Consider the following 15,355-nt stretch of genomic DNA (forward strand, 5'->3'; position numbering starts at 1 on the left):
ACAAACTCCTTTTTAAAAAATAAAATCCTAAATATTATGTACACTATACTGACTTTTTATTGTTTTATATCACAAAGTATTCAATGTTAAATTAAATCAATAGAAACATGAATGAGCAAAGGTGAATACTGTCAACAGTGGGAGAAAAAAACAGTTAAACTGGTTTAATTTGGTTCAATTCAAAATATTAATTCTTCCAGTGGGGCAATTTAAAACAAGCCTTAACAACAAGCATTAAAATGAAACTATAATTATAATAAATACAATCGAAAATAACAAAGTGGTATTAAAAAGACCGCTGAAACTGAACTATAACAATGTATCTGATCATTATAAACAATATGAATTTATTATTCATAATAAAGAATAATTTCAAACATCTTGTATTTTTTTCAGGGTCATTTGTTTTCTCACGTTTTCATAACTTTTGCTTTCTTATTAAAATGCCGATTTATGATTTGTTATTTTTCTTTTTCGTGATCAGTTTAGAATCTTTGTGTATGCTATAAGTTCTTTTTAATTTTTAAACGTTTTAATCACCTTAATTTTGTAAACATAACATGTGTTTCATATGGGAAAAATCACGTTCTCCTTTCTTCCTGTGGTGTGAAGCAGATCAGCAGGTCACTGAGAAAATAGCGCCTCTTCCACTGAGCTCCATCAGAGAAGAGGCGGCACTGAGAGAGAGAGAGGAGGCGTGGAGCTCAGCAATACAGAATGAGCCATCTGCAGCCTGGATTGCTTACAGCACCGAGTGCAACTGCCTAAAATTAATCAAGCAACGTAAATCATTTCCTTTAACTTCAAAAGTTTTAATTGGCATTAAAATAGGTTTCTCACCAGTTAGTTTTATTTTTGAAACCATCATTAAACAAAATAGGTGCTTATTGTACTTCCATTTTAATCGTTTTTAATTTCTTTTATAAATTTTATCAAAGTTTCATCTATACAAGTACCACAAATGATTCTCAATTGTATTTCTGAATGTTATGTCACACTTAGTTCAATATTTCATATACATCTAAATAAGAAAGGCAGGTGTTAGCATAAACTGTTAGTAATCAATAATTTATATTAACAATTTCACTGTAATAAATTGTTGCCCTTCTTCCACATCTTGAAAAAATATTAATTTACAAGACTTTGTTCAAACATATATTAAATCTGACTATCAGAAAATAAGTAAAATACAAAATTTAAAAATAATGAAAAATGAGGCTAAATATAATAGGGTAAAATATAATTAAAATATTTTTCTAACTAAACAATCATGAATAACAATGTTGAAAAATGTTACTGTTTATAAAAATATAACTGTATTACCTAAAGAATAGGGTTGGCACACTAGTATGCTTTTTGTATCTTTTTTTCAGAAATACAACAGGAGCACCAGATGTCTTAGTGGCTTTCAAAATTAGATTATGCAGCAAACATCACATGTTCTTTTGTAACACACAGCTATCTGTGATTTCTTTATATATTTAAGCTTTTGCAGGTGTTCATGCATTCCTCTTCTGCACTATGTCTGGTTCAGGTGCATCATGGACCTACAGAAGAACCAGCAGTACCTTTCTATGGGAAAAACTGAAAATACATGTTCAACCCATTATTATTACCAGCCTAAGCCAGAGTGGACCCAGTTTACACAGTCCAAATCCACATCTCTGCAATGATCCCTTTATATAGACAAACTGCATACACAATCATCCACTGTACATACAGAAAGAATCTTATTACTGAAATTGTATGAGGGAGCCAGAGCCTATCCCAGCAATCCATGGGCACAAAGCAGGGTACAATCTGGATGGGACACGACTGTGGGAGGAAACCGGAGCAGCTGGAGGAAACCCATGTAAACACAAAGAGAATATAAAAACCTCACACAGATAGTATCCCGAAACTCAATCCAGGGTCCCAGTGCTGTTGGGCAGCAATACTAACCAGTGTGCTACCATGCTGTCTTCCTAGGAATTAACTGCACAACATAATAACTTGCATGTATGCAATATCCAATTTTATTAAGACAAACCAGCAGAATTAATTATATATTTAAGAGACAATATTTTTCAATTGTAGAGATTAGAAACAAAGTTATACTCATCCAATTACACACTGTCCAGAACCAGAGCAGGAGAGAGACCTGTTTCTACCTTCCACATATGCTAGAGCACAATGGAAACACAGTCTGCTCAGAGGGGTTTATCAGCAGGTCTGCAGACTGTGGTGTTTGATGAACATCTGGAGGAGCTTGTTCTGTTTCTTTAAAGATAAGTAATTCTGCCACCTTGCTCCACTAAGGAATCTTCTTCAATGTTAGGCTTACATCCACCGGCGTCTGTAAGAACAAAAAAACACAATGAATGGATCTAAAAATTGAACTCTTTCAGATTGTCATTGTTTTATTATTATTGTTATTAATTTAAGGATTTGTGCTTGACAGTGTTTATGGATAATAATATTAATGCTTAAATCATTTTATATTATGTCAGAGTACATGTATTCAGAAGCCACTGTCACAACTCTTCAAACAGACACTAAAACCAGGGATTGGAGAAATGGAAATGTAGTGCCAATCCAAGTGATGGATAACAAAACTGAACCAAGCAATTATAGACCAATAAAGTCTGATTTTTATTACATGGAAGGACAAATTATAAAAACTAAACTAGAGGATCACATACATGGAAAAGTCAACAGGGATTTAGAGAAGGTAGGTCTCACATAACCAAGCTTGGTAGTCCTTAACAAGCAACAATAGTAATTAACAAACAATGCATAGAGTATGATACCGTGTATTTACATTTTCAGAAGATTTTTAATAAAGTTCAATATAAAATATTAATTCTCAAATTACAGGCAAAGAGAATGTGTGTTTGTATTGAGAATTATTTAATAAATAGAGAAAGGAAATAAGATAAGAGTCAAACTGCAGTGATGTAATTATTGGAGTACCACAGAGATCTGTACTTAGACCACTGCTCTTCTTAATTTATACCAATGATACCAAATTAGTTGGATTAGCAAACACTGTGGAATCATCAAACAAAATGAAAAACATTAGATAGGCATTAATTGACAAACACCTGGCAGATTGTGTTTGTTTGTTGTTATGTTTGGCAGATACTGTTGTGAAGAGAATGATTGAGCCAGATGGACAACAGACAAGAGAAAGAAAGGGACAAAGTAAAAGATGAGCAAGAGAGTGTGAAGCAGGATTAAACATGTCAGACAAGGAAATGAGAGGGGATGCTTTTCTTACAAGATCAAGTATCTCATATTTCTCATCACAGTTTTATTGCTGGGCAAGGTGAGACACACTGAGATGAGGAGGACTTTAAAAAAGATGTGTCTGAGTGTGTAGCCCTGTGTGGAACTAAATCCCACTTGCTCTCAATCAAAATCATGATCCCACCTGCAATTTTGATCCATACCTCACTCGGATCAAAAGGGGAACTGCAGTCCCACAATTTTAGACTGGGTTTTAAATATCCGTAACAAAATAAACTGATAGTATCTCAATATTTCTAATTTCAAATTAAGTACACAATCATCAACTCTGTGGAAGTACTACATGGTTGCCATGTTGTCGAAGGCAGATGAGAATCAGCTGGTCTCACCAAGGGCGAGAGCAAGATTTTGGGCAAATTGTGCCATAAACCCTGCCCTTCCTGCTCACTAGTCGCTGCAAGTGAACAAGAAATGAAATGAAAATAAATATGAGTGTGTTTTAGTTGGTTGGCAGGTTTCTTTTTTGCAATACTTAAAAGAATCTAAAACATGTTGTCTTGTATGTGTCGGTTAAATGAAAATATTTAGAATTAACATAGTAGCAAAATTCACTTGGTCTAAGTAAATTCTGAATCATTCTGAATCACAGACAATGATGGCAATATGGCACTACCCTTACATTGACACTTCATCTGTTTTGTGATATAAATTGGAGATTGTTATGGTAGATGTTATCTTGTACTTGGTAGTTTCCTTATGATTTGAAATGCCCTCATCATTGCAGATTCATTATAATCCCAAAATGTAAAATAAGCATCGCAGCTCCCCTTTAATATACAGATCCAGCCATTCAAAATGCACGGAGTACACAGCGTCAAAACGCGGTGGGAGTGGTGCATCATACCGCATGCAAACTGAAATATGATAATAGTAACCGGAAGCACCTTGTAAAAGTGCCAGGTGGAGCTAAAAAGCTTAACATCTAATGTACAGCATTTGAACTAGTGCCAGAAAACGCCCAGTTTTGAATCCCGGTCACTGCTGAGGGACAATCTTTTTCCAATTAAGAATTTAAGTTGTATACTCTTTAGATTTGTAATAATTGTAAACTGTATATTACAGCATGTTAATAATTAAACATTACAAAGTCAGTATATTTTATAAAAGTAAGATTGCTCAGTTGGACAAAAGTATACAACCTTCCACCTTCATCATAAATATTTTAATTATGCATAAATATTTTATGCATCAAAGTCTTTAACTTGGTAACTTATATGGGTTCTGGTTTTAACATGCTTGTTCAAACATTATTAAGTTTATATTGTATACTTCATAAAAAGTTATAATGTTTTATCCTTTTCTAAGAATAAGTAGTAAGAATACCACTTGCTATTATTGTAAAAAAATAAAAGTTGTACTGATTAAATACAACTTGATAGCAATATTAATATGGAGTTGTGAAACTAAGCAGCTAAAATATTTTGGAAACATATTTTGGACATTTTGGAAACATTTTGACATTTTTTCTTTAAAGCTTTTATTCTTCTTATAGTGGTAACAGAAAACATACTGCACAGTATGTTGAAACTGTACCATGAGAGTGAAGACGTGTTACACCTTCAAATAAGCCAGTGACTGTTGTTTACTATAATGAGACGAGGTTGTGTAACTCTGAGAAATTATTCTGTACACTGAAGAGTTATAGAGCAGACATGTTGTGTATCGCCTCATACACTTGTTAAAATGTTTCAATTTTGATGTGATACGGAAGGTATTATTAATAGTATTAATAATGAATGACCTTGGACAGGCTGTAAGCTCAAAGTATTACTGTGGTCCACTTTCTTTGTAAACGTCTGCATCAGTTTAACTCATTCACCCATGATTACGTGAAAACATTTTGCCTGTCCTTTTCAGCTACAGCTTAAGTTGTAGCTGACTTTATGTTGGCGTATGTTGGTGTAATGGGTTAGGCATATACCTCGCATGCTTGAAGTCAGTGGTTTGAACCCAGTTATTGCTATGGGTTTTCTTTTAACAAATAAACATTTCTTTGAAAAACTAAAATAGCTAATTTTACGGACACTATATTGATATTTTTGATATTTCTAAATTTGACAACATGTTCAAAGCAAAGTGATTTATTAATAACAACAAATCATTTCAAACTGTTTGTTTTTTAAAATTGTGTTTTGTTCAAGGTGATTTGTCACTCACTGTTTTCACAACCTTCAATTTATAGAAGAGTGTTACACCCCACTGTTGGTTATATAAAATAGATAGTTCTGCTCGGGCGATGAGATAAATTTTCAGTGGCATGCTCTGTTCTCATTGTTGCTCTTTACCAGTATTCAAATGTCCTGTTTTTTCTTAACACTCGTATTTCCATACTGTAGCTTTAAAACTTGAACACATACGTGCCACAGGCATACAGTGTGATGATGTATAGTTTTAAAGCCATTACAGTATAGCTTGTGGGAAATACATTTATTTGTCCTGCATCAAAGTTTAACTTGACAAATTCCAAGCGTTTCATTTTGTCTATTTCTACAATAATCGACAGCAATGTAGATAAAAGGAACATGTCAAAATGTTTCCAAAATAACCACAAGTGAATGAGTTGAGGGATTTGATCATAATAGAGAAATCATAACAATGACCCCTTGTTGCTCATTATGCAAACCCAACTGAAAGAAGGACACTTAAATTGACTCGTGATGGTTTTGTGTTTAAGCATTTCCTACTGGAAATCTTTTAAGTTAAACAAAGGAGGGGGGAATGATTATTTTTTTTTACAATTGCAGTAATCGAAGAACAGGCTTTCAACACGATTGGCAAATTATTATTTTTTATTTTCAACATTTTAATCAAAAATAAGATACAATGACGTGTTTCTGCCTAACTCAAACATTGCATGACCTTAAATGCTGTAAAAAATGGTTTAGATCGTTAAAAAACACTTTTTATTTAAATGTTTAAAATACCTGAATTTCATAAAGGGTGTACTGATTTGATACCTCTTGATAGTAATATTAATATGGAGTCGTGTAACTAAGCAGCTAAAATATCATTTTAGGGGACTATAAAGGGACACAAGGGGACATTTTGGAAACATTTGACGTTCGTTTATTAAATAAATATATCTATTATTGTCCTTATAGTGGTCATAGGCAATGGACTGTCATGTAGTGCGCTGCACCCAGGCGGTTCAAACCCTGATCAGAGAATTACTTTGTTTCTTACATAACCGAATATATAAAAATAGTCCACTATTATAGCTTGTTGTTGGCTACGGTGTGAATGTATCTGGATGAATTATTATAAGTGATGGTTTCGTGATTTAGGATTTCTTCATGCGATTCTTTAAGTAAAAGGAGGGGTAAAAGAGGGCTGTACTGTCACCGTGCTGCAACACAAGCTTGTCCCATCTGTATGCCTGCCGTTCATTACAATATTAATAATGAATGACCATGGACGAGCTGTAAACTGAAGTTAAAGAAGACACATTGAGTCTTGTCTTTTCAGCTTGGAATTTAAGATATATTTTTTACATAGCGGGATGAGTAAAAATAGATTGGATTAATAACTGGAGTAAGAAAAGATGTTTCACACATACTTTGAAACCATACAGCTTTGGAACAGCAGACGGCAAGACCTGGCTGGGAAGGGGGGTGGTATTTTGATTTCCCTGTGTGAACTGTATTTGCTACAATACTATAATGAGTCCCTGTGGCATACCGTTCAAATTTCAGAATTATAAAAAATAAACCTTTGTTGAGTGCACAAGAGACAAAAGGTACCTTTTGACAAGTTGTGTACTGCTTGCAAAGTAGCAGATATTGACAAACAGATAATTTTGCTTGAACAATTTAAAATTTGTCTGTACTGTAGCTTTTTTTAATTGAGCAGAAAGTCACTTTGCTCTTACAAGCGGCTCTGTTAAGCAGAATTTGCTAACACATCACACCCCATGAATGAGTTTTAATCAACTTTGTCAGTGAAAAAAATGACCGCGGGCACTTTTCCTTCCCCCCTGGTGCGAGGTGACAATGCGGGAAACGGCTTTTTTATTTTACTGGGAGTGTGAACATTGAGTGAGCACTGGGGCGTACAGTGAGACTAACACAGTGAGATTACTGAGATGGATAGTTTTAGTAAATATGTTGACAAATACAGTATCGGAATTTTTGCAAGATCAAATTGTATCCAGCTGTGAATCAGCTACATGACCTTGTCCCCGTGAAATTGTGGGAAAGAGGTTTAGTGGGCAGTGTAGTGACCTTAGAGTGTTTTAATAAACTGTACAGTATAACAGTATAGAGCAAGTATGTATTTCTTTAATGTTTGTAATTGCTATTCCTACATTTTGTATTCAGTTTGGTTCTGTGTGTTAGGTGGTGGGCAAACGTTCAAGGTGAAAATTCATCCACAAGGAGTGTACCTTTAAAGCAGAGAAGACCGCACCAAACTTTTTTGGCTCTGTATGTCGCTCAAGCCATTTCTCTTTGACACTTTCTTAAGTCATAGAGGTGGGAAGATGCCTCCCCCCTCCTTCTTCCCTCTGCCTGCCTCACCTGTTCCCATTTTTAATTATTCTGTGTCTGAATCGCAGCAGGTGAAAGAGAATAGGGAGAGACAGAAAAAAAGTGAACCCTGTTTTCTTTAATAGTCAGATTTAACGTATGTTTGAACACAGTCTTAAAAAAAATATGTTTTACAAGATGTGGAAGTGCAATAATTTATCACAGTGCGAATTTTAATACAAATGATTGATTACTAATAGTTTATGCACCTGACGCCTGACTTTATTTAGATGTATATAAAATATTGAACTGTAACGAAACAGTCAGAAATACAATCGGTTTAAATAAAGTTGTTAAATAAAAGCTGTGAATTTTTTCTCAAATCGCCTGTAGGTTGCAGACTCTGTGTCATTTGTTCACAAAGTTATTGACATCTGAAACATCGTGTCTCATAAATAGGTATTTTAATAAGCATAGCTTATGAAAACCAAAGAAGAAAATGACTCTGAAAAAGATACAAGAAGCTTGAAAATATTATTATTAAATTAATACTGTTAATAATGACCAGACACATTATTATAGTTTCAGTGGTATTTTTAATACTGCTTTTTTATTCTTGATTCTAATTACAATATATACAATTTCGTTTTAAGGCTTGAAGGCTTGAACGGTTGACAGTAATCATGTTTGCTAATTCACGTTTTTATTTCATTATCAATATGACTTAACATTGAATATGTTATAATATATAAACAAAAAAATGTTAATATAGTGTACATAATACTTCATCATGCGTGAATGAGTCAAATGAAAAATAAAACGTGTTTCCAAAGAAAGCGGATTACAGTAATACTACCAGCTATATAAATACTTATATTTAGATCCATACATTAATATCGTTATTAATTTCTTTAGATAAGCGATTCCATATTATATTCCCTATTTAGCGGATTCTAAAAAGTATGAGGTTTTTTACTGCGATAATGAGCGCAATTTATAGAAAAGGTTAATCACTTAACTCACTTAACTTTGAACATGTTGTGATACGTAGAGATATCAACAAATTCAATATTGTCGATAATATTTACTATTTTAATTTTTCATAAAAAATGTTTATTTGTTAAAAGAAAACTCATGGGGAGAGCTGGGTGTGAACCCCTGATCTCCAACATGTAAGTGAAATACCCAATCCATTTCACCAATGCACCACTCGGCACCTTAAGCTATAACTGAACAGGGCAGGCAAAAAGATTCCAAGTAATCATGGGTGAACGAGTCAAATTGATGCAGATGTTTACAAAGAAAGTGTACTGCTGTGATAATTTAAACTATATGAATATAATTATATTGTTATTAATTTCTTTAGATACGCGATTCCATATTATATACCCTATTAATCAAATTCTAAAAAGTATGTATTTTCTTACTGCGATAACGAGCGCAAACATTCATAGAAAAGGTTAAAACATTATAACTCTTTATCACGTATATAAACTTAATATAGTCAGAAGGAGCAAGTAAAAACTTTTCCAAAATAACCACAGTATGTAACCGAATGAAAGACTTTGATGCTTAAAATGTTTAGGGAGAAATGCAATACTGGTGTGTATTTTTGTATTTAAACTACCAAGAACAGCCATATACAGTTTACATAATATGTTTATGTTCCTAAATTAATATCATTTATAACCTTCAGATGCGTTATGTTCCTCTTCTTTTTATGCTCAGCTACTAAAATTTCCCTTTAGTTGTAAAATTCCATATTAATATTCAATACTAAGCGGATTTAAACATGCACAGTAAAGAGATTAAATGAAGCAATCGTTTCACTAACAACAAATGCACCACAAGTGCCACCTGTCGGTCATTTCGGCCAGTCAATCATGTACTGCGGTATAACGCGGTGAACTGTAAATAATTTTGCTGGGTACGGGATTGTACCGTGCATTTTGAATGGCTGCCTCTGTAAGTGGAATGGGTGAAAATGTTAACAAACAACAAACCTTGGCATTTAAAAGGTGTAAAAGTATTTTGTGTTGTACATCATGGGTGTGTGTATATAAACAATGTACCGCCATTATCAATTCTTGTGAGATACTGTGACTGATGTGGAATTTGAGAAGAGCTGTACTGCCCAAAATCCATATATGGAACTACTACAGGGGAAGATGTACTGTAGCTTAGATGCTTATTAATCATTAATCATTTTGAGGAAAGAGGAAATGACACAAATGAAATATTTTCTGTGACGACTGACAGTGCCCCAGCTATGGTAGAAAAACGGATGTGATATATGATAAATCTTTCTAGTATTTCTACAATGCATAGATGTGAAGTCACTCAAAGCACTGGAATTTAAGCAATGTAATCTTAGTTGTTTAAAATGTTAATGCTGTGTTTAACTTAAAGCTTTAACAGCTTGGATGAACGGCAGCTCCTCAGCAAAATGATGAAGAAGTATCCATCTAACTTAAAACATTACCTTTTATAGCTAATTTAACTCAAGGTATTATGAAAATAAGATATTGCTACAATGTTAATAAATTAAACACATATAAAATAATTTGTAATGTGAAAAAAACTAATGAAGGGAATAGTCATTTTGAGGGTTTGAGACAAACAGAACAGAACCCTGACTTTAAACCACATAAATCTGGAATGGTTTATACTCTTTGTTAATATACAAAGAAGGCAGCATAGCATTTGAACCCCATCAACATCACCGTAAATAAACAATTATCCAATACAGGGTCAGAGTAACCCAGAGCCTATTCCAGGAATCACTGGGCACAAGGCAGGAATGAAACCTGGACAGGATGTCAGTCCATCACAGGGTAAAACACTCACACCAGGGCCAGATTTCCCAGAAGCTTATTAATCTACCAGAATGTCTGTAGACTGTGGTAGGAAACTGGAGCACCACACAAACGTGGAGAGAAAATACTGTACAAACTCCAAATTCAAAAGAGATTCAAAGATTAGCGATAAACAAATTGATAAATATTGCAAACCTTACTCACTTCCATAGCTACTTCCTATTTATTAGAAAAAAGGAGGAATATAAGAGATAAGGGTAAGATTCAAATGGAAAGAAAGGCTGGCACTCCCATAGCAACTGAAGAATCTCAAATCGGCATAAATCCACTAATTCACCTTCCTGGAGAGAATCACTAGAAACTGGTTAAAGCTGCACAGACCTAGTGTTCAAATCTGGAAGAAATCTATGATTGAAATTTCAAGAAGAAAATTACCTATAGAATTAAAAATCATCTATATATACAGTATATATTTAAACAAAATGTGTTTTGAGACTCTAAGTAATCATATGTTTACAAAGAATCCACAGACAAGAACTTGTATAAAATGAAACAAAAAACTGTTTTCTATATGTCACCCTTCTTTTTTGTTTTGTATTTTCTAGGTGTTACTTTTTGATGCATGTGAAAAACAGAATGTTGTGAGTCTTAACATATCTAAATAAAACAAAACAAAAAAATCACCAGTGTTCACTTACTTCAGAGTTGTTAATTTACAGTTGGGATCCCTCAGAGCTGCAGACAGCAGTTTCACTCCTGAATGCCCCAGGTTATTGCGACTCAGATCCAGCTCTGTCAGACTGGAGTATTGAGACTGAAGAGCAGAGGCCAGATCTTCACAACATCTCTCTGTTAGTTTACACCATGACATCCTGCAGACAAAAATATAAGAGCACAGCTGAACATCTTCACAGCTCATCCACATCCTTCTTTTCAAGTCTTCACTACAACACTCAGCTCAGCAGAAATATAAAACATTATGGCATTATCCATCTCAGAGTGTCCATGGATGAGGATGATGAAGATAACTGCTGCATCAAATTTTGGGGTCCAGAAAGAAGAAGAAAGATTAGAAAAAAACTGCCAGGAAGGGAGACAGTGGGAAAGAGGGAGACACATGAAGCTACAATGGTTGGACTAGGAAAATAGAATGAGAGAGACTTTGACTTTTAACCATAATAGAATTTGCTTCACATTTTATGGCGTTTTGTTAAAGTTATAGCTTTGGTTGTTATTCTTCACATGGTTGAATTCATACAAAATGTAAATTAACAACACTAGAGAAAGAGAACTGGAGATTTTGATTGTTATTTGTAGATGTGTTGAGGAAAACAACATTCTCTTTTGAAGAAAATCAACAATTTAAACAAAAACAAGCAAGGTTATAACTATAACAACACATAATCAAAATGTGAAGCAATAAACAATCTCAATCATAATTTGGCAGAGGAATCGACCGTGTGACTGCATCCACTTTGTATGAGTCATGAAACTGAACTTCAGTACAAAACAGCAGGTCAAAAGAGAGCAAGTCTGTATGAACCAGAATTCTGCCTCAGACTTTGTCTGCCACAGGGGAAATCTTTAGACTTGGGATCCATCTGTACATTTCACTTGAATACCATTAATATTAATGCAGTTGGACTCCATTGTCAATAGAGTACTGTACAGTAGTTCTGTTAAAATTACTATTATAATGTGTGAGAGAGAGTCAATTATGTTTGAAAAAACAAATTCACTTTATTATACCAAAAAAACACATGGAAGCAGAGGTGCACATTTGTATTCCAATTGGGAGGGGAAAGACAAAGAAAAGACCCCCCCCCCCCTCCCAACAAACTAACTGACTAAAAAAAACAACTAGATAGGCTAGAACTGGAAAGGTGGTCGTACCTAACAATGAGGCCATATAGTACAAAAAAAAGTCTTCCGCGTCCTACTCATATCTACATTAACCAAACCGAAAGCATAAAAGAAAAGCACACATGTCTATCCCCTATCCCTATAACACACCACTCAACTAACCTCATTCACCATCTACGATCTCTCAGTATTCCCCCTTTTGCAGTCTCATTTTCCCCTTTTAAATGCTTCTTCTACATTTGCTTAATAGAGTATCTTAATTGGCAGCACCCAAAAAACAGAGAAAACAATTAGGGAAAAAAATAACTCTCCAACTGAGGACCATAACAACCATTGATATAGATTCCAGGTGAGTTAGAAAACTAACCATGTTTCTCAATGATACTGTGACATCACGGTGGTAGTGACCCCCACAAACAGGCGTGTCCACCACTCCAGACACACCCCTCACAGCTTGCTGGGGAATGTGTTCACATTTTTTGCAAGCCCTCTCCTTCAAGAATGGTGATGTGCTCACTCCCTCATCATGGCACCAGAGCATGGGGCACACATCCTCAGAGACCTCTCAGGGTCCCTGTCTCACAGACTCTCAGGCCCTGAGTCTCCAGCTCACTGACTCCACTGGCCTTTCTATCTGATCTCCTCCGAGATCATAATGTAGGTCCGTCACTGAGCCAAGCCCTTCTGTCACAGATTCCTGGACTCACTGAGCCTCACCTCCCACACGCCCTCAGGCTGGTCCCTTTCAGGGAGATGGCACCCTCTGCTCAGAGTCACCACAAGCAGCTTCCTGTTCTTTCCCTGATCTGGAGCCTCCTGCTCCCACATGACACTCACTGGTCCCCTCATGGCCAGTCAGCACTCCGACTTCCAGGTCCACCTCCAGCCTCTGACATCCTCACTTGAAGCCACCAGACTAAGTCTCACACACACAGTCTCCAGAGACTCACTCCCACACTCAGACCTCTCACATTAACAACCCCGAGTCTCTCTTCATCACATCCCACTCGTGCTGAGACTCAACACACTTTACGTTATAAAAAACAAATACACAACCTCCCTGGCTCCTCACTCTGATGCCACTTTGTATATACACTGCACAGGTCTGCCTTGTCAGTGTCACTGCCAGTAGCTCACTGATAATAATAATGGACATTTTCATAATTTTATTTTAATTTTATTTTTTATTTTGAAAGGCTAAGAAAACCTTGTCAGTTCAGTAACATCACCAATTGTACTGATGAAAATACAAATCAAGGCTACTAAGTTTACAGAAAAAGTGAGAGAGGTGTGTGACAGCTGTGGTGTATGAAATGAGGGTTTATGCTATGCCTATTTATTGCTCATACATTTCAGGCACCTCAAACCTCTCAAAAAGGCCACATATTGGAAGAAATTGTGGATTACAAAGAAAAAAAAAGTGGATTGCAAACTCTGATCTTTAAGAAATGTATAACTGAGCTGCCAGAAGATAACATCTCTTTTACTATTTGCTTATAAAACTATGACTGTGTGTCTATAACTGCCCATAAGTATCTGTATAATTTTAGATTTTGAAAAGGTTTTGAGACCCATGGACCTGGCTTTATAAAACCTTCATGCAGAATGTGCTGTCTTTGTTCCCCCAGTTTCAGTAGAAGACACTGGAGTAGCACTGGAAAAGCACTGGAAAAAAATCTGGGTATTTTCATGAGCTACAACTTTAGAAAATTGACTTTTAAAGAATGACAATTAAACCCCATTGTTTTGTACCCGATTACAGTGTGGTGCCTAGTGGAAGGACATATTAAAAGCAGACTACATGGGGCTCACACTGTCCAGTTTTTCATCAAAACTTGTATTTTATCTGATGGATGCCCGTTTCTTTTTCTTCAATTGTTGAATAAGGGAAATAACATTTGCATCTGCCATTGTTAGGGATAATATACAAAATGTTTTTAATTCTTTGTTACTCCCCTCTGCTGTATGTTTTTATGAGGTTACCTGGGACATGGAGCTCTGGGTCACCCCTTATGTAAGATAACAGATGCAGGGGACACAGCTTAGTGAATAGTGTCCTAATGTTACTCTTTGTTACTTAGATCCTGATATAAATCCTTAAGGATCTATAACAGCTGGAAATTGAGGTGTCTCTCATGGATACACTTCTCATTGGACACTATTTGGAATTATCTAAATTTTGCTTTGAGAAATCCCAATCACCAGTTGATCCTTTTTAACTTAATTCCTAGGACACATCTATTGTCTTGGAGTCAGTTTCAATGCATATTACTGATTCCCAAAGTGCACACTGTGTTCCCAGGGAGTCACAGGCACACTCTCTCCTGTAGTATGGGAAAGCACTGATATTTTAGAGTTTTAAAGTTTTGGGGAAAGGTGTGTGCAACACTGTCCACACTGTTGAAGCAGAGTGCTCCTCACTCCCCTCTGGTCTTGTTGCTGAATAACCACTTCAATACTGACTGAGCAGCACTACAGAAAAGGGTCTAGCTGGCATTACTACTGTGAAGACAGTGATTGAGACAGATGGAGAACAGACAAGAGAAAGAAAGATACAAAGTTAAAGAGGAACAAGAGAGTGAGGAGCAAGTTTAAACCTGCGAGACACGGAAATGAGAGTGGAAGCTTTTCTCACAAGATCAGGCATCTTATATTTCTTATCACCGTTTTATTACGGGGAAGGTGAGACACAGTGGGATGAAGAAGACTGTAGAAAGATGCGTCTGAATATAGAGCACTGAGTGGAACTTTTCTTTCTATTTAATTCCCACTTGCTCCTAATCAAAATCATGACCCCACCTGCAATATTGATCCACACCTCGCCCAGAGGTCCCAAGCTCTCAGACAGGGTTTTAACTCTTGGTATCAAAGTAGTATTGCGAAATTCTGCAAATTTCAGTTCAAAATCATGACCTAAGTGAAAGT

General features: G+C 35.5%; 1 protein-coding gene across 2 annotated transcripts in view; it reads right to left on the minus strand.

Annotated features, from left to right (window-relative positions):
- Positions 1 to 791: 791 nt before the first annotated feature.
- The window catches only part of LOC148815872 (protein NLRC3-like), a 174,644-nt gene continuing 160,080 nt past the window's right edge, over positions 792 to 15,355 (minus strand). For both annotated transcript variants that reach the window (XM_088904673.1, XM_088904672.1), the window contains 2 exons: positions 11,266 to 11,439; positions 792 to 2,335 (listed from right to left, as the gene is read on the minus strand). In XM_088904673.1, coding sequence (XP_088760799.1) covers positions 2,320 to 2,335; positions 11,266 to 11,439 — 190 coding nt within the window. In that variant the 3' untranslated portion in view covers positions 792 to 2,319. The remainder of the gene's footprint in view (positions 2,336 to 11,265; positions 11,440 to 15,355) is intronic.

Source organism: Atractosteus spatula, chromosome 24 (assembly GCF_055471065.1).
Source record: "Atractosteus spatula isolate fAtrSpa1 chromosome 24, fAtrSpa1.hap1, whole genome shotgun sequence".
NCBI classification, from domain to species: domain Eukaryota; kingdom Metazoa; phylum Chordata; class Actinopteri; order Semionotiformes; family Lepisosteidae; genus Atractosteus; species Atractosteus spatula.